Here is a 22,106-nt window from a genome sequence, read left to right on the forward strand (position 1 = left end):
CCCCTTGAAAAATGAGAAGAGAGACACTTTTCTTCTGGCTGTTTATTACAGAACGAGGAAAAAACACACTGGCTTGAAACAGATGCCAGATTTCAAACATAGAAGCAAAATACGAGGTGGCAATTAAAATGTGATTACACAGATTCTGGACACTGAGAAAAGATTACAGGACAGTGGGTGTGGGTTTTCTATAACAGACACTGAAATATACATGACAATAATTGCAGATAAAAATCATCAAAAACAAACCAAAAATCAAGTATTAATGTTTACAAACCCTTTTCCCCCAAACCACCAGAGCCTTACATCAAAACAAATATTGAAAGTCTTTAAACCAGGAACAACTATCTCACCTGCACCCTACAAGGGTGCATTTGGAGAGGTGCAAAGCTGGGTTTTTCTCTCATCTAAATGGGAGGACACTCTAGATCCTCAAGGTGGACAGCTCAGACAGTGTTCAGCTCACACTCTCTCTCTCGTCACCTCTCCCAAGTCTACAGAACTCTCTCAACCTCCTCGCAAATTTCCTCTGTAGCACTTATGATAAAAACAGCTTCTGCTATATGCTCACCAGGAAAGAGCTGGCGGGAGACTGAACATTTTGCAAAAGAGATTAAGAATCAAACAAGGTGATCGAATTTTCAGTGAAAATCAAAATAAATGGCCAAGTGGTTTTCTATTTGGCATTCGTCAGTTGCACAACACCTCTTGGTCACATCCACATCTTCCATTGTGACTCAGCCACCTGGCCTATAAAGTATCACTGGAGCGAACAACACAGGCTGCATTTTTGCAACAATGTATAATAAACACAAACAATGCATAATAAACACAACCGTACTGAAACAAAAGCTGTCACTTTATTTACAAAGTCACAAAATGAAGTATAAATACTTCTGTCATTAATGTTTAGGAAAACCATTTACAAAAATTTTAAATATGTACAGGTAACTTGAAAAATCACCAGATTACCATTTTGTCACAGGTAGAGAGAGGGATGGGCATGGGCTGATGCCACTCAGATTGTAATGAGGAAACACTCGCGTGGTTGTCTGGGGCCAGCTGTGAATTTGCTATGGATTCTCGCCACTCCCTAGAGTGATGTCAGCGTGTGTTGTGGGGGATGTTATTCTGGCTATTCTGGGTGACTTGGCCAGCATTCTTGGCTGCGGCATTTCGGGCAGCAGCATGCTGCTGTTCCAAAATGTCATCGATCAACCTCAGGTTGCATGTCCAGTCTTCATCTGGGCTTGCACCAGGGACTTTCACGACAGTGTCAGTGAAATCCACCTCATTGTAGTCAGGTGCTGCAATCGGGTCGTTTAATGAGGGCTGGGGCAGAAAGTCATGGGTCAGCAGCTTAGAGGGGAGACCCATTCCACTGGATGGGCCTGGGGACTGACTGACAGCAATGGCAGAGGCAGTAGTGGTGGTAGCAGCGGCAGCGGCAGCAGCCACATAGCTTGGTGGTGGCTCGATACCCTGTATGGGACTCATGGGACCAAAGCTGGCTATGCCCTGCTGGAGGGACTTGGTAGCATCCAGAATAGGCACGGGACTCTGTACTGGAGTCTGGCCAGGCCTGCCTCCTGGGGCCCCCTGACTGGGAGGCATGACTGCCTGCTGCGATGGGCAGGCTGGGGCTACCAGGGGGACTCTCACAGGTGCCTTGGCAAAGATCAAGTTGCTATCAAAATGCTGCTGGAAGCTATTATCTACTTGGCTCGGGGGTCGTTCCCTCGAGACCACTGGGGTTGCAGCTGCCGCCGCCGCTGCCCATGTGTTATCATTGAACACGGTGTGCATTTTTGGCACACAGGGCTGTCGAAGCTGGTAGGGACTCAGGGGCTGGCTGCCCAAGGGGCTGGGATAGAACCCAGGCAGGGGCATCCCAGAGGGGGTGGCCCTGGGCATCTGCATATGTTGGCAGACAAAGCCAAGGCTGCCCAGGGGGTTCTGGCCTGGGTGGGAAGGTATAGGAAACCGAGGGCTATAGCTGAACATTCCTTGCTGTTTGCCCGGGGACTTTGAGATCATGCCTTCATGGCTCCGCTGCTCGCTTGGTGGGAACATTCCTGGACTCAGATTGTTCTGAAGGAGCCCAGCTCTGGGTGGCATCATGTGCTGGCTGGATGGGAGGCTTGCCTTGGTCCGCCTACACTTGGAGTTGACTTGTTCTTGGACGGCTACAGAAAGAGAGAAGGGGGGTCGGTTCCAAAGTCATACTCAACTTGGGGTGCCGCTGCTGCTGGGGAGATACCAGGCCAGTACTGACCTCTCACCATCCATCCCTGGGTCCTACTAAGCATCCCCTGTTCCCCAACTCTTCTCAACAGCCCTTGTCCCTCCACCCTTAGCCGAGACTGTCATTCTTCTGTGGAGCCCTCCTAGACTCTGGGTCTGTGCTCACCCCCTCTGCACTGCCAAGTGCAGACCACATTGGACTGAAAACGCCAGCTTCTGTTTGTCTTTTCAAACAGTCTGTAAGCTCCAGGAGGCTAGGGTCTCGGCCTGCTTTTATATTCAGTATCATGTACACAGACCTGGCACTCCCCACCCTTTGTCAGATGAAATGGTCTTCCTGGAACTTGTCTGCCCTATGTCTGCAGCGAAAGCTTGCCTGAACTGGGCAGGTGGGGCATTTAGTTGGTCTCAGGCCTAAAGGAACGATGGTTTTTGCATGAGAATGGAGGAGCAATGGTCTGATGTTGGCATTAGCTACAAAGAAGATGCTGGCCACCTGTTGGAAGGCAGGCAGCCTTTGCAGAGCCACAGGTGAGAGTGCCCTTGGCCTGGCACAACATCACTTCTGGTTGATAAGGACTGCTTACTGCATGTCTCTCCTGCTAGTCTGGAAGCTCTGCAAAGTAGGGACCATGCCTGTTTTTCTTTTGTTGTTGTTGTTATTCGTTTCTTTGTTTGTTTGCAAACGGCTGTATCCTAGGCCAATAAATGTGGATTACATTCATAGTTGCCATAGGGACCCCTGGGAACCCCCCACTACAGATTCTTTGAGGCAGAGCTTCTTTAGCCCTTTTTTCATTGCCCACACCTGAGAGATGGCCCAGGATTCCATTAAAATGGAAGGTCACTGGGAGGGAGGGCAGAAGGGCAGGATCAGAACCCTGGGGTCATGGCAGCCCTCAGTTGATTCTGATAAAACCCCAGGGGACGTGCCCTTCTCCCATTGAGAATGACTGCTTTAAGGCACAAGCCCAATTCATTTTAATCAATCTCTTGAATTAAACAGTGATGCCAGAGTCATTAATACCTGGCCTTCGACTGGATCCTACTTAAGCTTCCAACGTGAGAGATGCAACCAGGGTGCTACCGAACTGACTCAAAGGCCTCCCCTCTTTCCCTCGATGTTGTCAGAAACACTCACAGAAACTGTTTACTTTGGGAACCACTTACCTTGAAATTGACTCATCTGTTGGGCAATATATGCACTCTGCTGTTCAGGGGTCACTGCCGTAAGATCTGATCTCTGTTTCTCTTGCTAAACAGAAGATGAAAAAGATGTGTTAAGATTACAGATACCAAAAAATAACTGCCTTGGGATCACTGTGTAGGGACCTGGGACTTGGCTTTGGTGTAGCAGAAAGCATGAGTGAACACACCAACACAAACTTGCATGCATGCCCCACCCTCCCGAGCAAAACTCCACAGGTATAAATAAAAGTTGGATTCTGCAACCTGGGTTAAAAAACCAACTGCGACAGCATAGGATGGGGCGGGAGACACAGAGCTTAACAGCGAGAGCACGTAGAAAAAGATTTAGGCATTCTGGGTGTCCTTCTGCTCAGGATGGGTCAGCGGTGAGATGTGGTCACCAAAAGAGCGCATGTAACATTAGGCTGCATTAATAGAAGCAGAGTATGTAGAAGGAGGGAGGTGACAGTCCTATACTACTCTGCCTTGGCCAGACCATGTCTATAGTTCTGACAAAAGTCTGGGCATGCCAGTCTCAGGGAGACCCAGATGAACCAGCTGCATTCAGAGGACACTAAGTGATGAAGGTAGGGCTCAGCTCCAAACCACACAGACAAGGAATGGTGAGCAAACCAGGGATGCTGGGGCTGGGGCAGAGCTGACTCTGGGCTGTGTGGTTATGGGTGCCCGGCTTCTGCGGGGTTGTCATGGGGAAAGGGCTGACGCTTGTTCTTGGTGGTCCTGGCACGGACAGCAAGATGATCATAAGGTCAGATGGACGCGCTGTCTGACACCAGAGGGAACCACTGATTGCCAACTTCCCTTCTTTCTCCTGACTGGCTGCAAGCACGGGCTACTGGGATGAGCTTCCTGTCTCCATCTCCAAACTGGGTGGGCAGGAGGAGGAGCCAAGCTTCAGGGACACAGACCCAGCACTGAGTGTGGAAGTGGCTCAAGGGGAAGCCCAGAGAGAACCAGATGAGGGCATGTAAAAGGCACGGTTTGCCCTTTGCCCAGAGACCCTAAGCCATTTGGTCCCAGTTTGTGCCTGGGACCCAGATCTGACTCCCAGTCCAGTGCTCACCCACTGCCATCTCTCCCCACTTCTCAAGAAGTCTGTTCGCTAGTGTGCTGACAACCAATGCAGCTCCATCAGGGAGCACATTCCTGAGTCCACTTTCTGAGCTGTGTCCCCCAGATGCCAGAAGAATTGACCCTACGACATGAGCTGGCCTACTTTTCTGCTGTCACAGACGCTGGTGTGGGACGAAGGCGGGCAGAGGGCTGGCTCTTGGGAGGGTGCCCAGCCCCCAGGCCCGGCGGCAGTTCCTGCCGAGGTAGAGAGGACAAACACATGGCACCAGGTAGACTACACTAGAAGCAATTTCACCATCCTACCCCCTTAGCCTGCTTCCTGTCCAAGCTCTTGCCCCCACTCCCTTGGGGTTGCTGGGGGTACTATTTGTCAGCTGACCCATGGAGCTGCTCTCTGCCTGCTAAAGCATGAGGTAGGGGCGACAGGACCGCCTTCATGTGTGCTCACTGTACTAAGCACTCTGCACCCATTTATTTCACATCATCTCGAAAGAATTCTTTGAAGTAGGCACGCTATTATCCTAATGACACTGATTTGGACACTGAGGAACAGAAGGGCCATATGCCTTCCCAAGGCCACGCCATCAGAAAGTGGGGGAGCGCAAGGATCTGCCTGAGACGCGCAGGGTGGGCAGGCATTTTTGAGGCAATCTTGTCACTTCTGTTCTTCTCTTCGACCCTAACACCAGCTCTAGGAGATCTGAGCAGAAGATCTACAGATGCCAGCTTACTGACATGACATCCGAGGCTCAGACCGAGAGAGTATACGACTTGCCGAAAGCAACCTGGCCTGGATGTGCCACGATTCCTAACTGCAGACCCAGTGCTTTCGCCTGTCTAGCTGCTTCTGGGGACCAGCTCCTGTGGCCAGGCAGGTCTACACCAAGTCTAACTCTGTCTCCACCTGCTACCCTACCAGTTTCATCAAATGACACAGTCGTACAGGGGCAGGGGGCAGATGGAGTCGACAGAGTGTGACCGAAAAAAAAATTAGGGGAAGGGCAGAAGAGCCCCAAGGGAAAGAGGCAGAGAGGAAAGACACCTGAAGGGCATTGGAGACAAAAGTCTGAGGGTGGAGGAACTGGGTAGTGTCTGCCAGATGAAGCAGAGCGCCGCTCACACAGTCCAGTGTTACAGGGACAGTAGGAATGTTGGCTACTGTTCATCCAAGGAAGCACAAAACCCAGAGCATCCAAAATTGAAGGGAAAATCCAGCCAGCGGCATGGCATGGCTCCGCGAACTCCGAAGTGCAAAGGGCACACTTGATGTCCAGCCTGCAGGCCGGGCCCACTGGCTTCCCGGGTCTTTGCCGTCAACCAGGGTCTCTTTGTACTGCTGGGGTGGTCCAGGACACTGCCAGCCCTGTGCTCCGGGTCCAGCCTTGTTGTCCCGGGCCCCGCAAGCCAGAGCCTTCTCTCCAGGCCTCCCTAGGAGGCTGTTTCCTTTGTTTTGCAGATGAAGGCCCCCATCCTTTGTTCTGAATCAATGTGCTCCAAAGATAAGCCCCAAGAAAACAGTTGTTGCCTTTTGACACTGACAATTAGAATCATTGGAAAATGGAGAAAACAGGAAATGACAAATGTTTTTAGTGACCAGGAGGAAGCTGTGTCTGAAAATTGCTGTTTGGTGACAGACATTCATGAAGGATGGCCCAGGCAACCTGTGGCTTTTCATAAGCATGCTCATGGAAGCCATCAAATGACTCATTTTTCGAAGGCTGAAATTGTCATTGTGCTTGGCCCTATTGTGCCAAGTGGCACTGACAGGGCAGCTTTGGTGGGCCCTTTTCAAGCCTGGGTGTGCTTCCCCGATGCTGGTCACCTTGCCAAGCTTGAGTTGGTGCCATCGACAAGTCTCCTAGAGATCTAGGGTCCTGGCTCTTCCCTGTCACACCTCCTCCCGGTCCCACTGAGCCAAGGAGCCACATTCACAGACAGGTCTTAGCCGGGATAGTGATCCAGGAAGTCATGGAGCTGCTTTTCTATAAGCTTCTTGCTGATGTTCGGGAAGCTGCAAAGCCCTGGCCCATGTGTGGGGGCTCATGGCAGGGCTAGTACTTCATTCATCTGCTAGTCAGGAGAAAGAGGCAAAATGCTGGTCCAAGTCCCGCTGCTGCCCCCTGGCACAGCTGAGCCCAACAGGGCCTCCCAGCAGGCCAAGCCAGTTGCTGTGTCAGCTTCGCCCTTCAGCCACCGCACGTGAATGGCTCCTTTAAGTCCCATGGAATCACCTGGATGCTTCCTCTCACCACTGCAGGGTAAGAATGGCCTCAGGGCTTGTTCGACCACTTAATCTGGCAAAGGGAGGTGGAAGATAGAGGTGAAGCAGAAGGGCAGGTGATCAGCAGGTGTCCACAAAGGGTTCCTGGATTTCCCGAAGATTCAGACTGAAGTCGCTGGCCCCGCGATCTTTGGGAGGAGAACATTCTGACTGGGGAGGGGATTCCAATGGAACATCTTCTGGGAGACGCCAGGGGATGGATCCAAAGCCTTACTCTGTACAGCACATTGAGGCAGGGAAGGAGAGAGGGAGGAAGGAAGGAGAAATGGAGGTAGGGAGGGAAGGAGACAGGGAGGGGAGAGGGAGAGAAGGGAAGGGAGGAAAAAGACAGAAGGAACAGGGCAGGGGGAGGGGCAATGGAAGGGAGGGGAAAGAAGGACAGAAGGAGGAGGGAGATTTCTTTTCCTACAACTAGGAAACCCCAGCCTCCTTTCCCAGCAGATGCAGCGTGCCCCCGCACAGAACTAGCCTGCCATGCAGCAGAAGGTACTCAACTCTGTGTTAGAGGTTCAAAAGTGTATGAGCTCTAGTATCTCGGTTTGTTTATTACTTCACTAGGAAAAGCATCTTCTTTTGTAGTTTTTGGAAGCCAGATCTGGATACATCTCACCCATCCTTCTGACTTTTCCTTTGAAATGACAGGAAGACAGCATTCTGCATGGGGACTATGAATTCAAGACCTGAATTCTGGGGGCTCCCGCATCCATATGGATGGGGACACCTCAAACTGGCCGCGGCCCATGGATGGAGGCAACGTAGACACTTCTTCAGAAGCCTTGTCTGAGGAAGTGTGGATGTTCTTAGGTAAAAACTCTCCTCCCTCAGGTGTTAATCACAAACCAGTGTCCTACAGTGAATGTCACGTGACATTCATTTCGTAGTCCCTCCTGACTCTCAGATCCCGCGACTCAGTTTCTTCAGAATGCTTCCAGAGGAGGAAGGACCACTGGGAGTGATGAGTGTGCCATCAGGCCACCTCCCCTCCCTTCAAATCCTAGAGGCCAAGATCTGGAGGCTGGTGAGATACTTGCCCTTTCGTGTTGTCTTTGTTCGATGCCTTTCTGGGCCCTAGTGCAGCCAGAGACGTGTGAGCCTCATTGACTCTGGGGCCCCCAGAACAAACCTGTCCAAATACCAAGATGGGAAGACACAGTTTACTTGGCAGCCCAGTGTGTCCCTCTGTCAGTCAGCTGACATTTCTCGTGGGTCTACATTGGGCCAGGCTCTTTCTCAGGAATAGAAATAGCACTGCGCATCTCTATTCATGGAGTTTACGATGGAGGGCAGACTGACGAGACACAAGTAAGTTGAAGATCATTTTAGATGATTACACATCTTCTAAAGGGACTATGATGCGTGAAGGGATCGGGAGCCAGTGAGAGGATGTGGGGGACGGCAGAAACCTCGGGTTAGTGCGTGGGGCCCTGAACATAAATCAGAACCTGCCACGCTGTTCTTTAAGCTGAGTGAGACCAGAGAGAGAGGGCAGCAGTGGCCTGCTGGGGTCTTTCTTTGCCCCTCCTGGCCCCTGGCACATGAGCCGAAGACCTCCTCCATGGTGATGGTGCTGTCCTGGGGTCTGAACCAGTCTGAAGTGGTCACTGGGGGCTTCATAAATCGACGACATCAAAGGCGAACGGCAGAAAGCTATAGGTTTGCTTTTTTAGTCTCCATTTTCTGTCTTTCCATTTGACCTCTGATTGCATGAACTCTATTCTAACTCCTCCCTGGTCTCCTCGGTGGTTTCAGGGCTGCCTGGTCCCGGAAGGGCTTGGTCTAAATGCTGGGAATGTCCCAGGGCAGAGGAAACAAGTGTCTCTGCAGCTTGCCTTTCTTCTTCCCCTGTGGTGCCTGCATCCTACGTCTGGCCTTCCTGAGTCACTGGCCGAGCTGGCGAGGTCCTGTCCCTCAAAGTGTCCCCAGGTAGGAACAACTTTCGAGGCTTAGTAGGGAAGATTTCGGGGCCGAGCATCTGCCCCAGCCTTCACTGCTGGGTGGAAGGCCTTAGCTTTGGTAGTGACATGGCAAGTGGGGGGATAGGAATTCACAAGGCAAGCTAGCCGGGATACTCTTGTTTTTGACTTCCGAGGACAGGGAAGGGGGGCAAGGGGAACACAGTGACATCCTGAGTGGACGATGTCCCCATCTGTTTTTGCTAATTGTTTCCCTGGCAGCGCTGTGCTGGACAAGATTTCTCAGGTTTCAGCTGGAGAGCACTGTGACTCCACGAGTACACAGAAAAAGGGGCAAAAAAAGAGAAAAAAAAATCAATAGCCCTTAAACGGAAAGCACTGCTTGTTCTTCCAGGCCGCGGCAGGCAGATAGAGAACAAGGCAGTACGTACCAAAGCAAAATTTCCATTAAAGGCCAGAATCCCAGCGGCCTTTTCAGCCTGATGACCATCTTCTGATCGCTATCACTTAGAAATGCTTGCTTCTCCAGTCTTCTTGCAGACAGGGCAGATGTTCTACGCACACCGATATTTCATGCACCAGAACAACACCACCACGATCAAAATGAAATTCTCTGCAAAGGCCCACTCTGGCTGGTAGCCACCATCTTGCTCTCATGACCACTAATGTGCCTCTTTAAGGGCAAGTCAAGCCATTCCTTCTAGACTATGCAGGGTGATCCAAACTCACGGCCACGTTGGACAGGCTTGGCTTGGATTCCTTCTGCCTGCCTTACCCAGGCCACCAGTCCTCCAGTGGGGAAATCCAACTTCCCACTTTTAGGGTACGCGAGTCCTGGGTGGGGCGAAGGAACACCTCGGGGGCGGAGTCCACAGTGGCTCGCTGTCAGGAGAGGCAGTTCCTGAGCACCCACCAGGCATGGCAGGCATGGAGCAGGCAGGCACTGGGACGATTCGAGGTGCAGAAGCGTAGCCCCTGTCCCCCTTGGGCCTACGGTCTGGCCACAGGGACGGGGCAGACAGGCAGGGAAGGAACTTGGGTGCTGGAAGGTGGACGGCAGGGAGGGAGCAACTGCATCTGGGGCAATCCCCACTCATTTCCCTGCAGGTGAGGCTGAGGCACCTGGAGCACTCTGCTTGCTTGGGTGTCGTCTCTGCCAAAGATTGGCCAGGACACAGTAGAGATATCTCTCCTAGGTATACAGAGCTTTATGGGCTGTCACCTCCTGTGTTCCTCCCAACAACCCTGTGAGGCAGGCGGGCAGGCTGAGCAGGGGACTGCGCCCCGGTTGACAGATGAGGAAAGCGAGGCTCGGGGGAAGTAACTTACCTACAGCGTCGCAGCTAGGCAGTAGTGGAGCGGGCACCTGCCTCCAGGCCTTCGGATCCCAGCCGCCCCAGGGCGCTGCCTCTGAGGTGCTGTACGAGGAGGTGACTCGGGCCAGCTCATGAGCAAAGGAGCTGCCGGGCAGGAAGGACTCACTCCCCAGGGCCTGGCAGGATGGGGGCTGTCGCCCGAGGCTGACCTGGGGGGGGCTGGCTTCCCAAAGTTTGCAGGCTTTGTCTACATGAGTCTACAACAACCGATTGAACAATCCATCAGCTGCTTGGCCACAAAATGGTTCTGACTGATCTTGTCACTTCCCTGACCGCCTAGCTGGGTCATTTGGGTGTTGTGGTTATACACACCAACTGGTCTGGGGTAACAAAACCAAGTAGCTTTGTGGTCTTAATTGTCTTGGGTCACAGACTGCTTTGAGAATCAGTTAAAAGCTATGATCTCTCTCCACAGAAAAAGCATTTACGGTGGTGTCTCCCCCTTCCCAGCCCACCAACACTTTACATATAATTTCGGGGTTTTTCTGGTCCACTTAATACCCATCCGTGGATCTCAGTTAAGGATCCTCTGCCTTGACCGGCCACCGTCATGTTGAAACTGGGAGTAAGGCTAGGTCAGATAGCTGGTTCATCAGCAATGACCTTGACCAATCTTGTTCCCTCCCCACCCCGTTGCCTCCCACAACAGAGCACACAGTTCTCAACTGGTTTGTAGGTATGTGTGTGGACATGCTGAGGAATCTGCAAAACCAAATGGTGAGTGCAAAAACCAAACAGTCAAGTGGAAGTCTCACAAACGGCCACGTCCCGAACTGTAGTCCTCACTGCACTTCACCTTGCCAGGACCCCAGGGTTTCAGGACTTGTGTTTGGGTGCAACCTCCCATTTCCATCGTATTTCGGAAGACAGGCGTTTCATCAGAATTAAACGTATGACCCAATTCTTTCAGCCAAAGGCAATTAAAAAACCCCACACTTGATATCCATGTCAGAGAAAGCTTCAATACTCAAATGAGCTACTGAGATAACCCTGACATCCTGACGAGCACACCAAGCACTTGGCAATAGTGGTGTCCAAAAGTACCGGGGTGGGGAAGCGGGGAGGAGCCTGCCTTGACGAGAAGTTCTTCTTTCTGCCTGAGACAGCCTCTTCACACTCATGCTTTTAACACCTGAGCTGCTAGTGATCATCTGCGTCTCCTACCAAACATCCCAGAAGAAAGGGACATATTTATCCCCCATATCTAAGCTAAACAGTTGGAGATAGTTCGATTCATTGCAAGAAAGACGTACTAAGCACCTGCTGTGGGCAAGTCTCTGCATTAGATGATAGGCCAGTAAATAGTTGGATGCATTATTCGATCAACAACAAGAATTGCCACCACTAAATTTATCGAGCTCTTGCTATGCATCAGGCATGATCCCAAGTGCTTTCAATACTTTCAATATCCAGTCTCACTCAGTCCTTTCAAAGGCCATATATGAGGCAGCGACTATTATTGTCTTTAATTTACAGATGAGGGCACTGACACCCAGAGAGATTAACTGAGTTGTCCAAAGTCACACACTAGTTAACAGCAGAGCAGGATGCAAACTCAGGTTTACCTCATTCCTAAGCCTACATGTAGTTTGCCATGGTGTGTGTGTAGTCATTAACTTGTCATATGAAAAATAAGTTTTGAAATGTAGACTATTAAAATATGCCATTGAGAAAAGTACAGCTGATATTTTACAAGGGGGCTCTAGACAAATTTTAAATGATGAATTATCACTACTTAAAGATGGCACTAGGAACATAATCTAATACCTGGAGAGTTTTAGAGATTACACCCCCACCCCTTACAAAACCAAAAACCCAAACCAAAAACAACAGGAAATATTCTCAGCAAGGCACTTAGGAAAGAAAACTTCTTTGCCATTTGACGGTGTACCAACTGTGGAAGGCCCAGTGCCCTTCTCCTTAGGGTAGGGTTCAGTAGAGAGCTAAGTTCACTGGCCATCTCTAGCTCCAATTTGTCCTTGGACCAAGGACATCTAGGACAAGAGCAGAAATGTCGCTTTCTACAACTGACAACTCTTTATGCCTGCATACCCAGCTCCTTGATCACCTTAAACACGATGTTATATTCACAATGAAGTTTTTACAACCTCAATATGCAAATATTACTAGAGTTCCGGTTACCTGTCCATTCCATGATGATACATTGAAAAGCAACGAATGAGGCTTATCTGTAAGCTTTTACTCAGGAATCCTTGAAAGCTTCATGAGACTTCTAAGATATTGGCGATGGATCGAGAAACAGGAATCCTGCCCCTCCATCAGCATTGACATACTAGTGCAATGCCTCAGTAGTTCATCATGCAGAAACAACTGCAGATGGCACAAAGGAATGACCAACAGTGGAAGATTCCTCCACAGTTCTATTCAGCAGCAACTGGCAGTGGACCTGGAGCCACTCATTCAAGTAGAGCAGAGTGGGAGCAGACAGTTTGCAGGCCAGTGCAATCCCAGTTAAAAAAAATGAAATAAACAATAACATTCAATCTTGACTCTAACTAGGAGCTTTATAGCTGGTGCTCATGGGTATTCTCCATTTAATTTGGAAAAGAAACTGCTTATCATATATCCTTTCATTGTAAGGCCCGAGTTGCAAAGAAGAGGTCGTTAGGGACAGCTCTACTAGAGGTTTCCAAACATAAGGTATATCCATCTCTTTCCTTGGAATCACGAAAAATCGCAGAATAACAAGTCCACCAGTTACTGGTGGCCATGAACGATAATAGCTCGTGGACTGGCTGGTTCCATGTGATTCCAAATTTCATAGAATTTAGACCACGGGATGGGTAATGGTGCCTGACTTCATGAAGCTCACACCCACTCAGCGCCCTGGACCCTGGGCTACCATGATTACAACAAAGCTGGCCCAGGGTCCCTTCACCTGAAAAATCCTGCAATGGCTGGCAACTGTCTATAGAGATACAAGCACATCCTGCTAAGCCCTGTCCCTTGACTTTCCATCCTGCTGGCAGCCAGGTTCCATAGGGCCATGTACTCTACCCTCAAGTGACACTGAACTCCATGTGTGTTCAGCCCTCTGCGCCTATGCTCCTTGATTCACCTGGCCTGGAATCCCCTTTCTCTATGTTTCCACTCTGGGATTTCTATATGTCCTTCAAGATCCAGCTCCTCTACCCTGGGAATTCTGCTCTCCTTTGGTCTACCTCTTGTAGATAAATACCTCTAGCTAACCTTGCTGAGCCAAATCTTAATTGTCTCTGAATCCCTCTGGTACCCAGACAGTGCCTGGCACAGGCAAGGGGCTCAGCAGATATTTGGAAAATCCAATCAACTTTACTGTTATGAGTTTGGCATGATGTCCCAGGCACTTGGGAGATGATAACCTGGTGAACACTGTGCTGGCCTCTTTTTGGGATAAACTGAACCTTGACCCTCATTTAAGCACATCTACTCATCCATTTTCAATGCCGTTGTGTTAATAAAACCCACCAATAGAACAGAGAAGGATCATAATCACTCCATGAAAATAACATCAGCTAACACATTTACTGGGCACGCACTCTGTGCTGGACACTGAACTCTGTGCACACATGCATTTAAGACCATCTCTAGTTTACAAGACAAGGAAGTGGACAAAAGCTTACCCAGGACACAAAGTAGCAGGTGGGGTACAGACCTGGATCTGATTGACAGAGTGACTAAAACCCAAGCAGCTCCTGGGTTTGGAAATGTAAAGGCTCCTTCTCTGCACATGGAGAGAAAACAATCAGGGGTCTCCCTTCATTCACATGGGAGTAGCTCCACCTTGTTGGCTATTCCAAGGCATCACCATAGCTCAAATGGGATCTGGTAAAGAAGTTAAGATTAAGACTAACCCCTATAGATATGCAGCTGCTTTGCCAGAAGTAGACAGAAATTGCTCGGACTTTCTAAGTTACTGACTGGGTTAGATATTGGTCCAATCTTCTCTACCACAGAGATTCAGAAGGAGGGATGTGTGCATTGGCGAAGCTATAGTTGTACACTATAATTCTACTGGTTTCTGGGAGCTTGTGGATTTCTAGACTTAATCATGCAGGAGTTCAGGCAATGAACCCTGAATTTGTCGTCTCTTTTCTTTCCCTGGTCTTTACTAAGTATATGACAGGCAAGCAGAGAAAGCTCAGGAGAGGTAAATGGAGACTTGGAGCAGATTCCAGAGACTCTCAGGAGTTCAAGGTCCTTCAGGGCTGGGCTGACTTCAGAAGCCAGCCCCAGTTGTTCAGGTCGCTAGTTAAGACGAACATGCTAGGACACAAAATGTTATCCACATAGCTCGAAGAGATCAAGGCAGAGCTGTGGAAGATGCTGAGTCTTTAGGCAAATTGGTGAATGTCCCTACCTGTCGAACAGAGGTGACAGGAGACAGTTTTGTAAATCCGAAGTAATACATTGGGAAAGCAGGAAAATTTAACGTTGAGTCAGACTTTTTGGCTTCTTGCGTACCATTATCTTATTTGACCAAGTGCAAATGAGATTTCAATATATCACAACCATATGTCTATTAATAACAATATGGAAAGCTATATAAGTCTGAGATTTCATAAGGAATAGAATCCCAGAAGCACTATAAGCAGCATTGTCTACGAAAACTGTCTGAGATGATGTTGAATCAACCTCCTCAAAAGAAAAGAATGTTCTATCCCTGCGCTGTCCAATGTGGTAGTCACTGGTCACATGTGGCAACTGAGCACCTAAAATGTGGCTAGTGCAAATAGAGGACTGAATTCCCACTTTTATTCACTTTAAATTAATTTAAATTTAAATAGCTACATGTGGCTGCTGGCTACAGTACTGGAGAGCACAGCTCTTTGGCATAATGGCAGGTTTTGGAGAAAGAAGGTCTGGACTTCACCATTGATTTGCCATTTCTTAGCTATGTAATTGTGGGGAAGTTACTTAACCTTTCTGTGCCTTAATTTCCTCATCTGTAGAAGGGAGTTAATGGCTGTACCTTATCCATAGAGTGGCGGGGGTTATAAAGACTGCGTTAACGCATATACAGTGCTTGCATGTTGTGTGCTCTCTCAGAAGGCTACTTAGTGGTAGTCTTAATGATAACGCCTCTGCCATGTATCGAGCACATTTACAATGCTCTAGGCATCGTCCTATGAATTTTACGCGTTGGCCTGGAATTGGATGTGTTGCTCTAGGTGTGGTCTCATCAACACAGTTCAGCAGGGCTGTCACTTCTCATTTTTTTTTTTTTAGCAAAATACACTAATAATAATGATAAATGATCATTTCTGTAAAATTACAAAACTTTATGGAGAACTACTTAATGTAAGGCACTGTGCTCAGCCCTTTCTTGGGGTCATTTCAATTAATGAATTCTCAGAACAATCCTAAGTGGGAAGGTAATATTAGGATCCCATTGTAAAGATGAGGAAACTTAAGCACAAAGAGGTTAAATGACTTGCCTAAGGTCACTCGTTAGTAGTGACCTTGCCAGAACCTGCACGAGAACCTAGATATGGTCTGACTTCAAGATCTATGCACTGAGTTTTGCTCGATTGAATTGCGCAAACGAAACCTCGCATTTGCTCTAAGCAGACCAACAGCAGCAAGAAGATTCTGGAAGGCTGCTAGGGGTCCACAGCTGTGCAATGGTCTCTGGGCTAGCTACTGTGTGACCTAGTGTTCTTTTCTTTTTACGACTGTATCGTAAAATGAGAACTCCAAGTTAGGGAAGTTCTGTTATGATACATGCGGCATGGGGGTATGAGGGAGATAGCACTCACCAAATAGATTCTGCGAAGAACTCTAGGGTAGCCCCGATCCCACCTATATCCTTGGAACAGTATACCTATAGAATAGGTATACTCTATGCAAGAGCCAGAAGAGCTTGAGCTTTTCTGTATTTTTCCTCTATAAATGTATATACAATTTTACTTTAACATTTCAAAGTTTATGTCTAGGGCTGAACACAATTGATGAGGCCCCAAATCAAGTTCACTTAAGTCAACAAGCTCTCAGAGTTGGAATTTAATCACAGGATTGAGTTGAACTTTGCCTCGAGAAATAAAATAACCCCACAACACAAAAAGGTAAAATTGATAACGTATAAATCAATTAAGGAATGAAGGGATATATTTTTCTGCACCATTAATTCCAATGAATAAGCAAGTAGCCTGTTGACTCCCTGGGCTAGAGACTATGGCATACCTTCTTGTAGTGCCAGGCACAGAGCAGGTCTGTAGTACATTGCCATTTAGGCTGGCCGTTTTCTGTGGGGGCAGTTTTGCAGAGTAGCCAGTGCTGCACCTGTAATCAGTAATGCTGGGTCATGAGGTAGAAAGACTGCATGGTTGGCCAGGCTAGGTGGGCCACTGAGAATCATCCCGGAAGCAAGCTAAGGTCAAGTGCACTGCTTCGGGGACCATCAGGGGCTGGGTCAAAGGGCAAGGACACCAAGACTCTCTGGAGTCTAGGGCTTCAGTAGCTGGGAGAAACAACGGTTCTGACAGCTTCTGGAAGTTTACTATATTAGCTTGTGATGATGATGGTGACGATGATAACATCTACTATGTACTGAACAGGTACAGTGTGCCGGGCACTGAGTGAAACAGTGTGCAGTTTTTATCTCCCTTTATCACTGCAGCAACCCGGCAAGATGGGTACCATTATTATCTCCATTTTATAGGTGAAGAAAATAAGGATCAGAGAAGCACAAAAACTTGCTCAAAGTCACACGGTAAGTAAATGGCAGAGCTAGAAGTTGAACCTGGGTCTCACTTACTCCAAAATGTAGCCTCTTAATTACCAATACTAAAAATGCAATGTCTAAAGCCTAACCCTCATGCTTATGCATATCCTCTCCCCCGATATCTTCCAGTGTCTCCCTGTGGGTACAGTAAGCACCGCTGACAGTCCCCAGGGTTCCAAAGGAGCCATCCAACTAACTGTCACATTCGGGCAACCGAGGAAGGGAGAGGCAGGATTTCCTCTGGAGACTTCCGGATTTAGACAACAGATTTAATGCACGCATCTAAATCCAGTCCCTCCCCTCCCAAGGTCCCACTAAAAGTACAGTAAGGGCTTGGTTTCATCTGCAAAGACAGAATCCCGCAATGGTAAGGAGAAAGCTCTAGGAGATAACAACATCATAATTTGCAATACTCAAAAGCAGCTACACCAGAGTCAACTGACTACACAGCCCCAGGGAAGCTGAATCACAAGACAGAAAGGAGTAAAGCAGAAAAACAGCTTGGTCTACGTGACAGAATCTTCATCAGGCTCATGATAGCAGCCCCAGGTTGTCTCAGGAACTGAGAAGTGAAGTGAACAGGGGCGGCCAACATAATGGGGTAGATCCCCGGATCCCCTCTCTGAATCTATGTCCCTGGGGTTCTGCCTCTCCCTCACATTGTCAGAGATCTGGCTTGACCATTTGCTGCTGAAGTTCCTGCTCAGCCTTCCACATCCTGCTGTCTGGATTAGCTGGGGACTCTCACTTCACCCTGCAGAGGTGTTCTGCTTTGACCTACATCTGGAAGCTGGAGGTGCTGGAGGCAGACAGAGCAGCCAAATCCCTCTGGCCATACACCTGGGTGTCCAGTGCCATGGCCATGATCCTACCCAGCATCCTGATGGTGGTGGGAACCATGCATTCCTTTATGAGGACATGCTTATAGCCACTGAGTCCCTAAACAACTGAGTCTGTAAGAGGGGACCTGGTGCAGCTTCTCTTCTTCTGGAAGCCTTCATCTAATAGTGGTACTATGACTCTTTGCTGCTTATGGACACGCTTAGATGTGCTCGCCACTCAGTTATTCAAAACAAAGTGATTGCTTGTTTGAGTTCATGAACAAGTGGTGAAACTATATAGAAATGTGTTGACTGTCGGAATCAAGACAGTGGTCACCTCTAGGGAGAGGAAGTGGCTGTGATCAGAAGGGTCACATGGAGCTCTACTCAGGGGATGACAATGTTCTACTTCCCAACCTAAATGGTGGTGACGCTACACTTCTTTAAATTGCATATAGGCCTTGCATACTACTCTGTATCTGTTTTATATTGTAAAATAAAAAGAAAAAGCTAAATATACAACTCAATGTCTGTAATGTGAAATATATATTTCTGCAAAGAAAAAAAAATAATGAATACTATGTTCCAACATGTTAACAGTAGTTATCCCCGACTTACTTAAATATTATATTCTTGATGTTTTCTGCATTTTCCAAGTTTACTACAAAGAGCACATATTAGCCTGATAATCGAAGATCATAAAACATATTGAAGAAAGACAAGGTCCCCATCTAAGATTGAAACTAATGAGGATCAACACAAGACAGATGGGATGAGCCATCTGTGGAAATCCATGCAGAAGACAACTATCTGAAGAGATTGGTGATGTGCCGATCTAACTAGGACAAGCTTGAAGCTCACCAAGGAGCCTAGCTGTGCTCCTGGAGTCGGCTCTAGGAAGTCAGGATAGTTATCTTTGGGAAGAGGGAGGGCTTCTAAGATATTTCAGAGTTCTACTTCTTAATCTGGTCGATAGATGCATAGGTGATGGTTTTATATGTTTTATACGCTCTTCCTCATGTATCACATGGATTTAAAAAACAAGAATCATATAAGTAGAAAATATTGTGCTACGTCAAAGGAACTGAAGTTCATGTAAAAATCGTTATCATTTAGAGGTTAAAAAAGTTGCTTTGGACTTGAAAACCCATATCTGAAAAGATATTTGCACACTGATGTTCATAGCAGCATTATTCACAGTGGCCAGGACATGGAAGCAGCCAGTATCCTACAATAGATGATTGGCTAAAGAAGCTGTGGTACATATATACAATGCAATATTACTCAGCCATAAGAAGAGATGAAATACTGTCATTTGCGAAAACACGGATGGACCTCGAGATAATCATAGTAAACGAAATAAGCCAGACAGGAAAGGTTGAAAATCACATGATATCACTTGTATGTGGGATATAAACCTAAAAGCAACAAATGAATAGGACAAACAAACAGACTCATGGACATAGACTATAGTCTAGTGGTGGGGGAGGAGGGAGGAGGTAGATGGGGTAAAGGGGGTCAAATATAGGGGGGTAGGGGAGGGCGAAGTGGGTAAAGGGGATCAAACATATGGCAGCTGAAGGAAACTGGACTTTGCGTGGTAAACACGCAATAGAATATACAGATGTCAAATTATAATGTACACTTGAAAATCATTTAATTGATTAACCAATGTTACCCCAATAAACTTAATTAAAAAATAAATAAAACTAAAAATCAATAGCTAATCTGTCAAAAAAAAGTTGCTTTGGAGTTTTGATTTTCTTTTCTTTTTTGCTGCCATTCCCAGCTCTTTCTGGAGACACTCTAGTCATAAGGGATTAAGGTAGGGGTCAAAGCTACAAGGACCTAGCTCAGGCTCAGCTCACTCTTCATGGGATTTAGGGTTGGCCTGGTGTTTGGTCTCTGAGTCTTATCAAGAATGTTAACAGTTCCAAGGCTCAGGATTTGGGGTTTTCTTCCCGCAGATTTTATCCTCAGAGATGCAAACGTAGATATTCTAGCATTCCAACCAGCAATGAACTCCTGTTCTCCTGCTACTCCTCTCTCTCGTAGCTACCTATCTGGTCTCCTTCCTTCTCTACCTGTATGGGAGGCGGGGCATCATTGTTCTCTGCTTTCCTTTTACTGAAAGCCTCATCTTCTGTCTTCTTCTGACTCATTCTGTCTCCCTAGGGCTACTCCTCTCCTTACTGCCCTAGCATTTTTTGTAGCTTGAGGAGAAATCACCTATTCATCATTTTCTGTAGATGTAGGGGAGGCCCATGGCTTGCTCAAGATTGCCATGCAATGGACACGCCTTGCCTTGTGAAAACCACCTTTGTGATCGTACTATCTCCCCTGCCAGGTAAGTGGGGAGTTATTGGTTAGTGGGGACAGAGTTTCAGTATTGCGATATTAAAAGGAGTTCTAGAGATGGAGGGTGCTGGCGGTTACACAATAGTGTGTGTGTAAATACCACTTAACTGTATGCTTAAAAATGGTTAAGATAGTAAATGTTATGTTATGCGTATTTTACCACAATAAAAAAAAATGGGGAAAAAAGATTGTCAAGTAAGTTAAAGACAGAGTCCAAGAGTCGGAGAGGCTTTCAGAGAGCATCTGTCACCACTGTCTTGCGGGGACGCAGTCTCTAGAAGTGAAGCCCTGCAATGTCATCCTCTGAGAGACACTGGTTGCCATCAACTCCCTACTTGATAAGTGTGGACACTGAGGCTTGCAGTAGGGAAGGGCCTTGTCCCAACTCAGAGCAAACTAGAACCCAAGACTCCTGATATCCAGCCCCACGGTGCCTTCTTACAACTCCTGTATCCTAAAGGAAGCCTCTTTCCCTGGTCTGAATGCCAGGAACAGGGAAGAGGAGGGTGAAAGCTAGACTACACAGCTTTAATGAGCAGTCTGGTAAAGACATATCTATATGAAAAGCCCATGGCATGAGGAAGGAGAGGATAGAAGAGAGTGTCCCATACAGAGCTGACCTCTTTCAATCTGTCTGTGATTCTCACTGACAGTATCTATCTACTGTACACCAGGGACCTGGGAAATGGCCTTCCCAGCCACAGCTACTGAAGCAAGGATGTACTAGCCATACTAATGGCTGTTCAGATCTCCTGCCACAGGGAGCATAATTGACTGATAGCCTCCCAGAAACCATCCCCTTAAATCTGTTATTGCATTTGGCCCGGGCGCCGCTCCCAACCAATGACTGAACATGATGAGTGTACGAATGCAGGCCCCACTCCTGTGAGGTGCAGGAGTCCTCTGATGATAACTTTGGCTTAAAGACTCTCCCCATTGGCCTGGCTGAACTGTTTCTGGAGGGGCACCATGGTTAGAGACTCCTCTTCTTACCCCACGGACCAGACCACCTGCATTGTAGTCTGAGGCTCTCCCTACCTTCTCTTGTTCCCTCTCCTTTAACCTTCACAGGCTTTTCCCCCAATCCATATCTTACATGTCTAACCTCATACTGGTGTCTGCCTTTTGGCAGACTCAAACAGATACAAAGGCATACTTGACTCTGTGGCTCTTCTATCTGCAAAAATACACAAAAAACAACTTTTTTCTTACTCTTCTGCCACCCCCCACACTGACCCAATAAACGACCAAGGTGAGCGATGAGTGACATGTGAAGCACCCTCCCATCTCTTCCCTTAAGCACGTGGCTCAGAGCTCAGGGAGTTAATTTCTGTCTGAGCTTCACTGTAGTTTCTGTAGATTTCTTGGGCTAGATATCTTTTTCTGTTGTTTTCCCTTCCTCACCCCAGTCATGAATTGGATGTTTTAAAAAAGACAATGCAAGTCATGGGGAAATTTGGACAAGTCTCCCTTCCCAAGATTTCTGGCTAACTTGGGCTTCAGTCAAGACTTCTGACTGTCTCCACCTGCCAAGTCCAGCAGCCCTCAGTCAGCACAGTACACTGTCCCCCTATGGAGAATGTCCTGATCTCCACCAGACTGTTCTCTCTCCCTCATCAGGGCCTCGTAGATTATGGGCCCGCTTTGAAGGAACAAGGACCAGCTATGGGAACCGAAAAGGCAAGAATAAACATAATCTACCACGTGTCTGGGCAAATGACATCATTTCTGATGTGTGATCATCTGATGAGATTGGGATTGATCAGTTACATTAAACTCAGGACAGTCTTCAAAGTCAACATTTTCAGGATATACTTTTAGTCAGTTCGTAGACACTCTTTACAGTAAATAATCTGTCTTCTCTAAATAAATCTTTTTAAGAGTTTGGTTTGATTTAATTATACACATATTTATTAAGAGAGTTATAGCAATGGCGATAAACTATAAAGAGTGTACAAAGCTCATATCCCATTCCCAGATCTGAAACTGCCTGTCTGCTTCATGATGCAGAAGGTGCAAGTGTGGAGTCTGAGCCAGAAGACAGGAGACTCAAGTGATTGTTTGGGGCCAAGCATTTCATGACCTTGCTGAACTCCCACTGCCCCG

At 47.7% G+C, this 22,106-nt stretch overlaps 1 protein-coding gene across 4 annotated transcripts in view; it reads right to left on the minus strand.

The window, feature by feature from the left end:
- Positions 1-23: 23 nt before the first annotated feature.
- Positions 24-22,106, minus strand: part of MAMLD1 (mastermind like domain containing 1) — a 55,355-nt gene continuing 33,272 nt past the window's right edge. For 2 of the 4 annotated variants that reach the window (XM_039867588.1, XM_039867586.1), the window contains 3 exons: positions 16,281-16,379; positions 3,415-3,499; positions 24-2,186 (listed from right to left, as the gene is read on the minus strand). In XM_039867588.1, the coding sequence (XP_039723522.1) occupies positions 1,105-2,186; positions 3,415-3,499; positions 16,281-16,379 (1,266 nt within the window). In that variant the 3' untranslated portion in view covers positions 24-1,104. The remainder of the gene's footprint in view (positions 2,187-3,414; positions 3,500-16,280; positions 16,380-22,106) is intronic. The other 2 variants (XM_039867587.1, XM_039867589.1) reach the window with 1 other exon arrangement.

This window comes from Pteropus medius, unplaced genomic scaffold, assembly GCF_902729225.1.
Source record: "Pteropus medius unplaced genomic scaffold, Ma_sr-lr_union100, whole genome shotgun sequence".
Classification (NCBI taxonomy): domain Eukaryota; kingdom Metazoa; phylum Chordata; class Mammalia; order Chiroptera; family Pteropodidae; genus Pteropus; species Pteropus medius.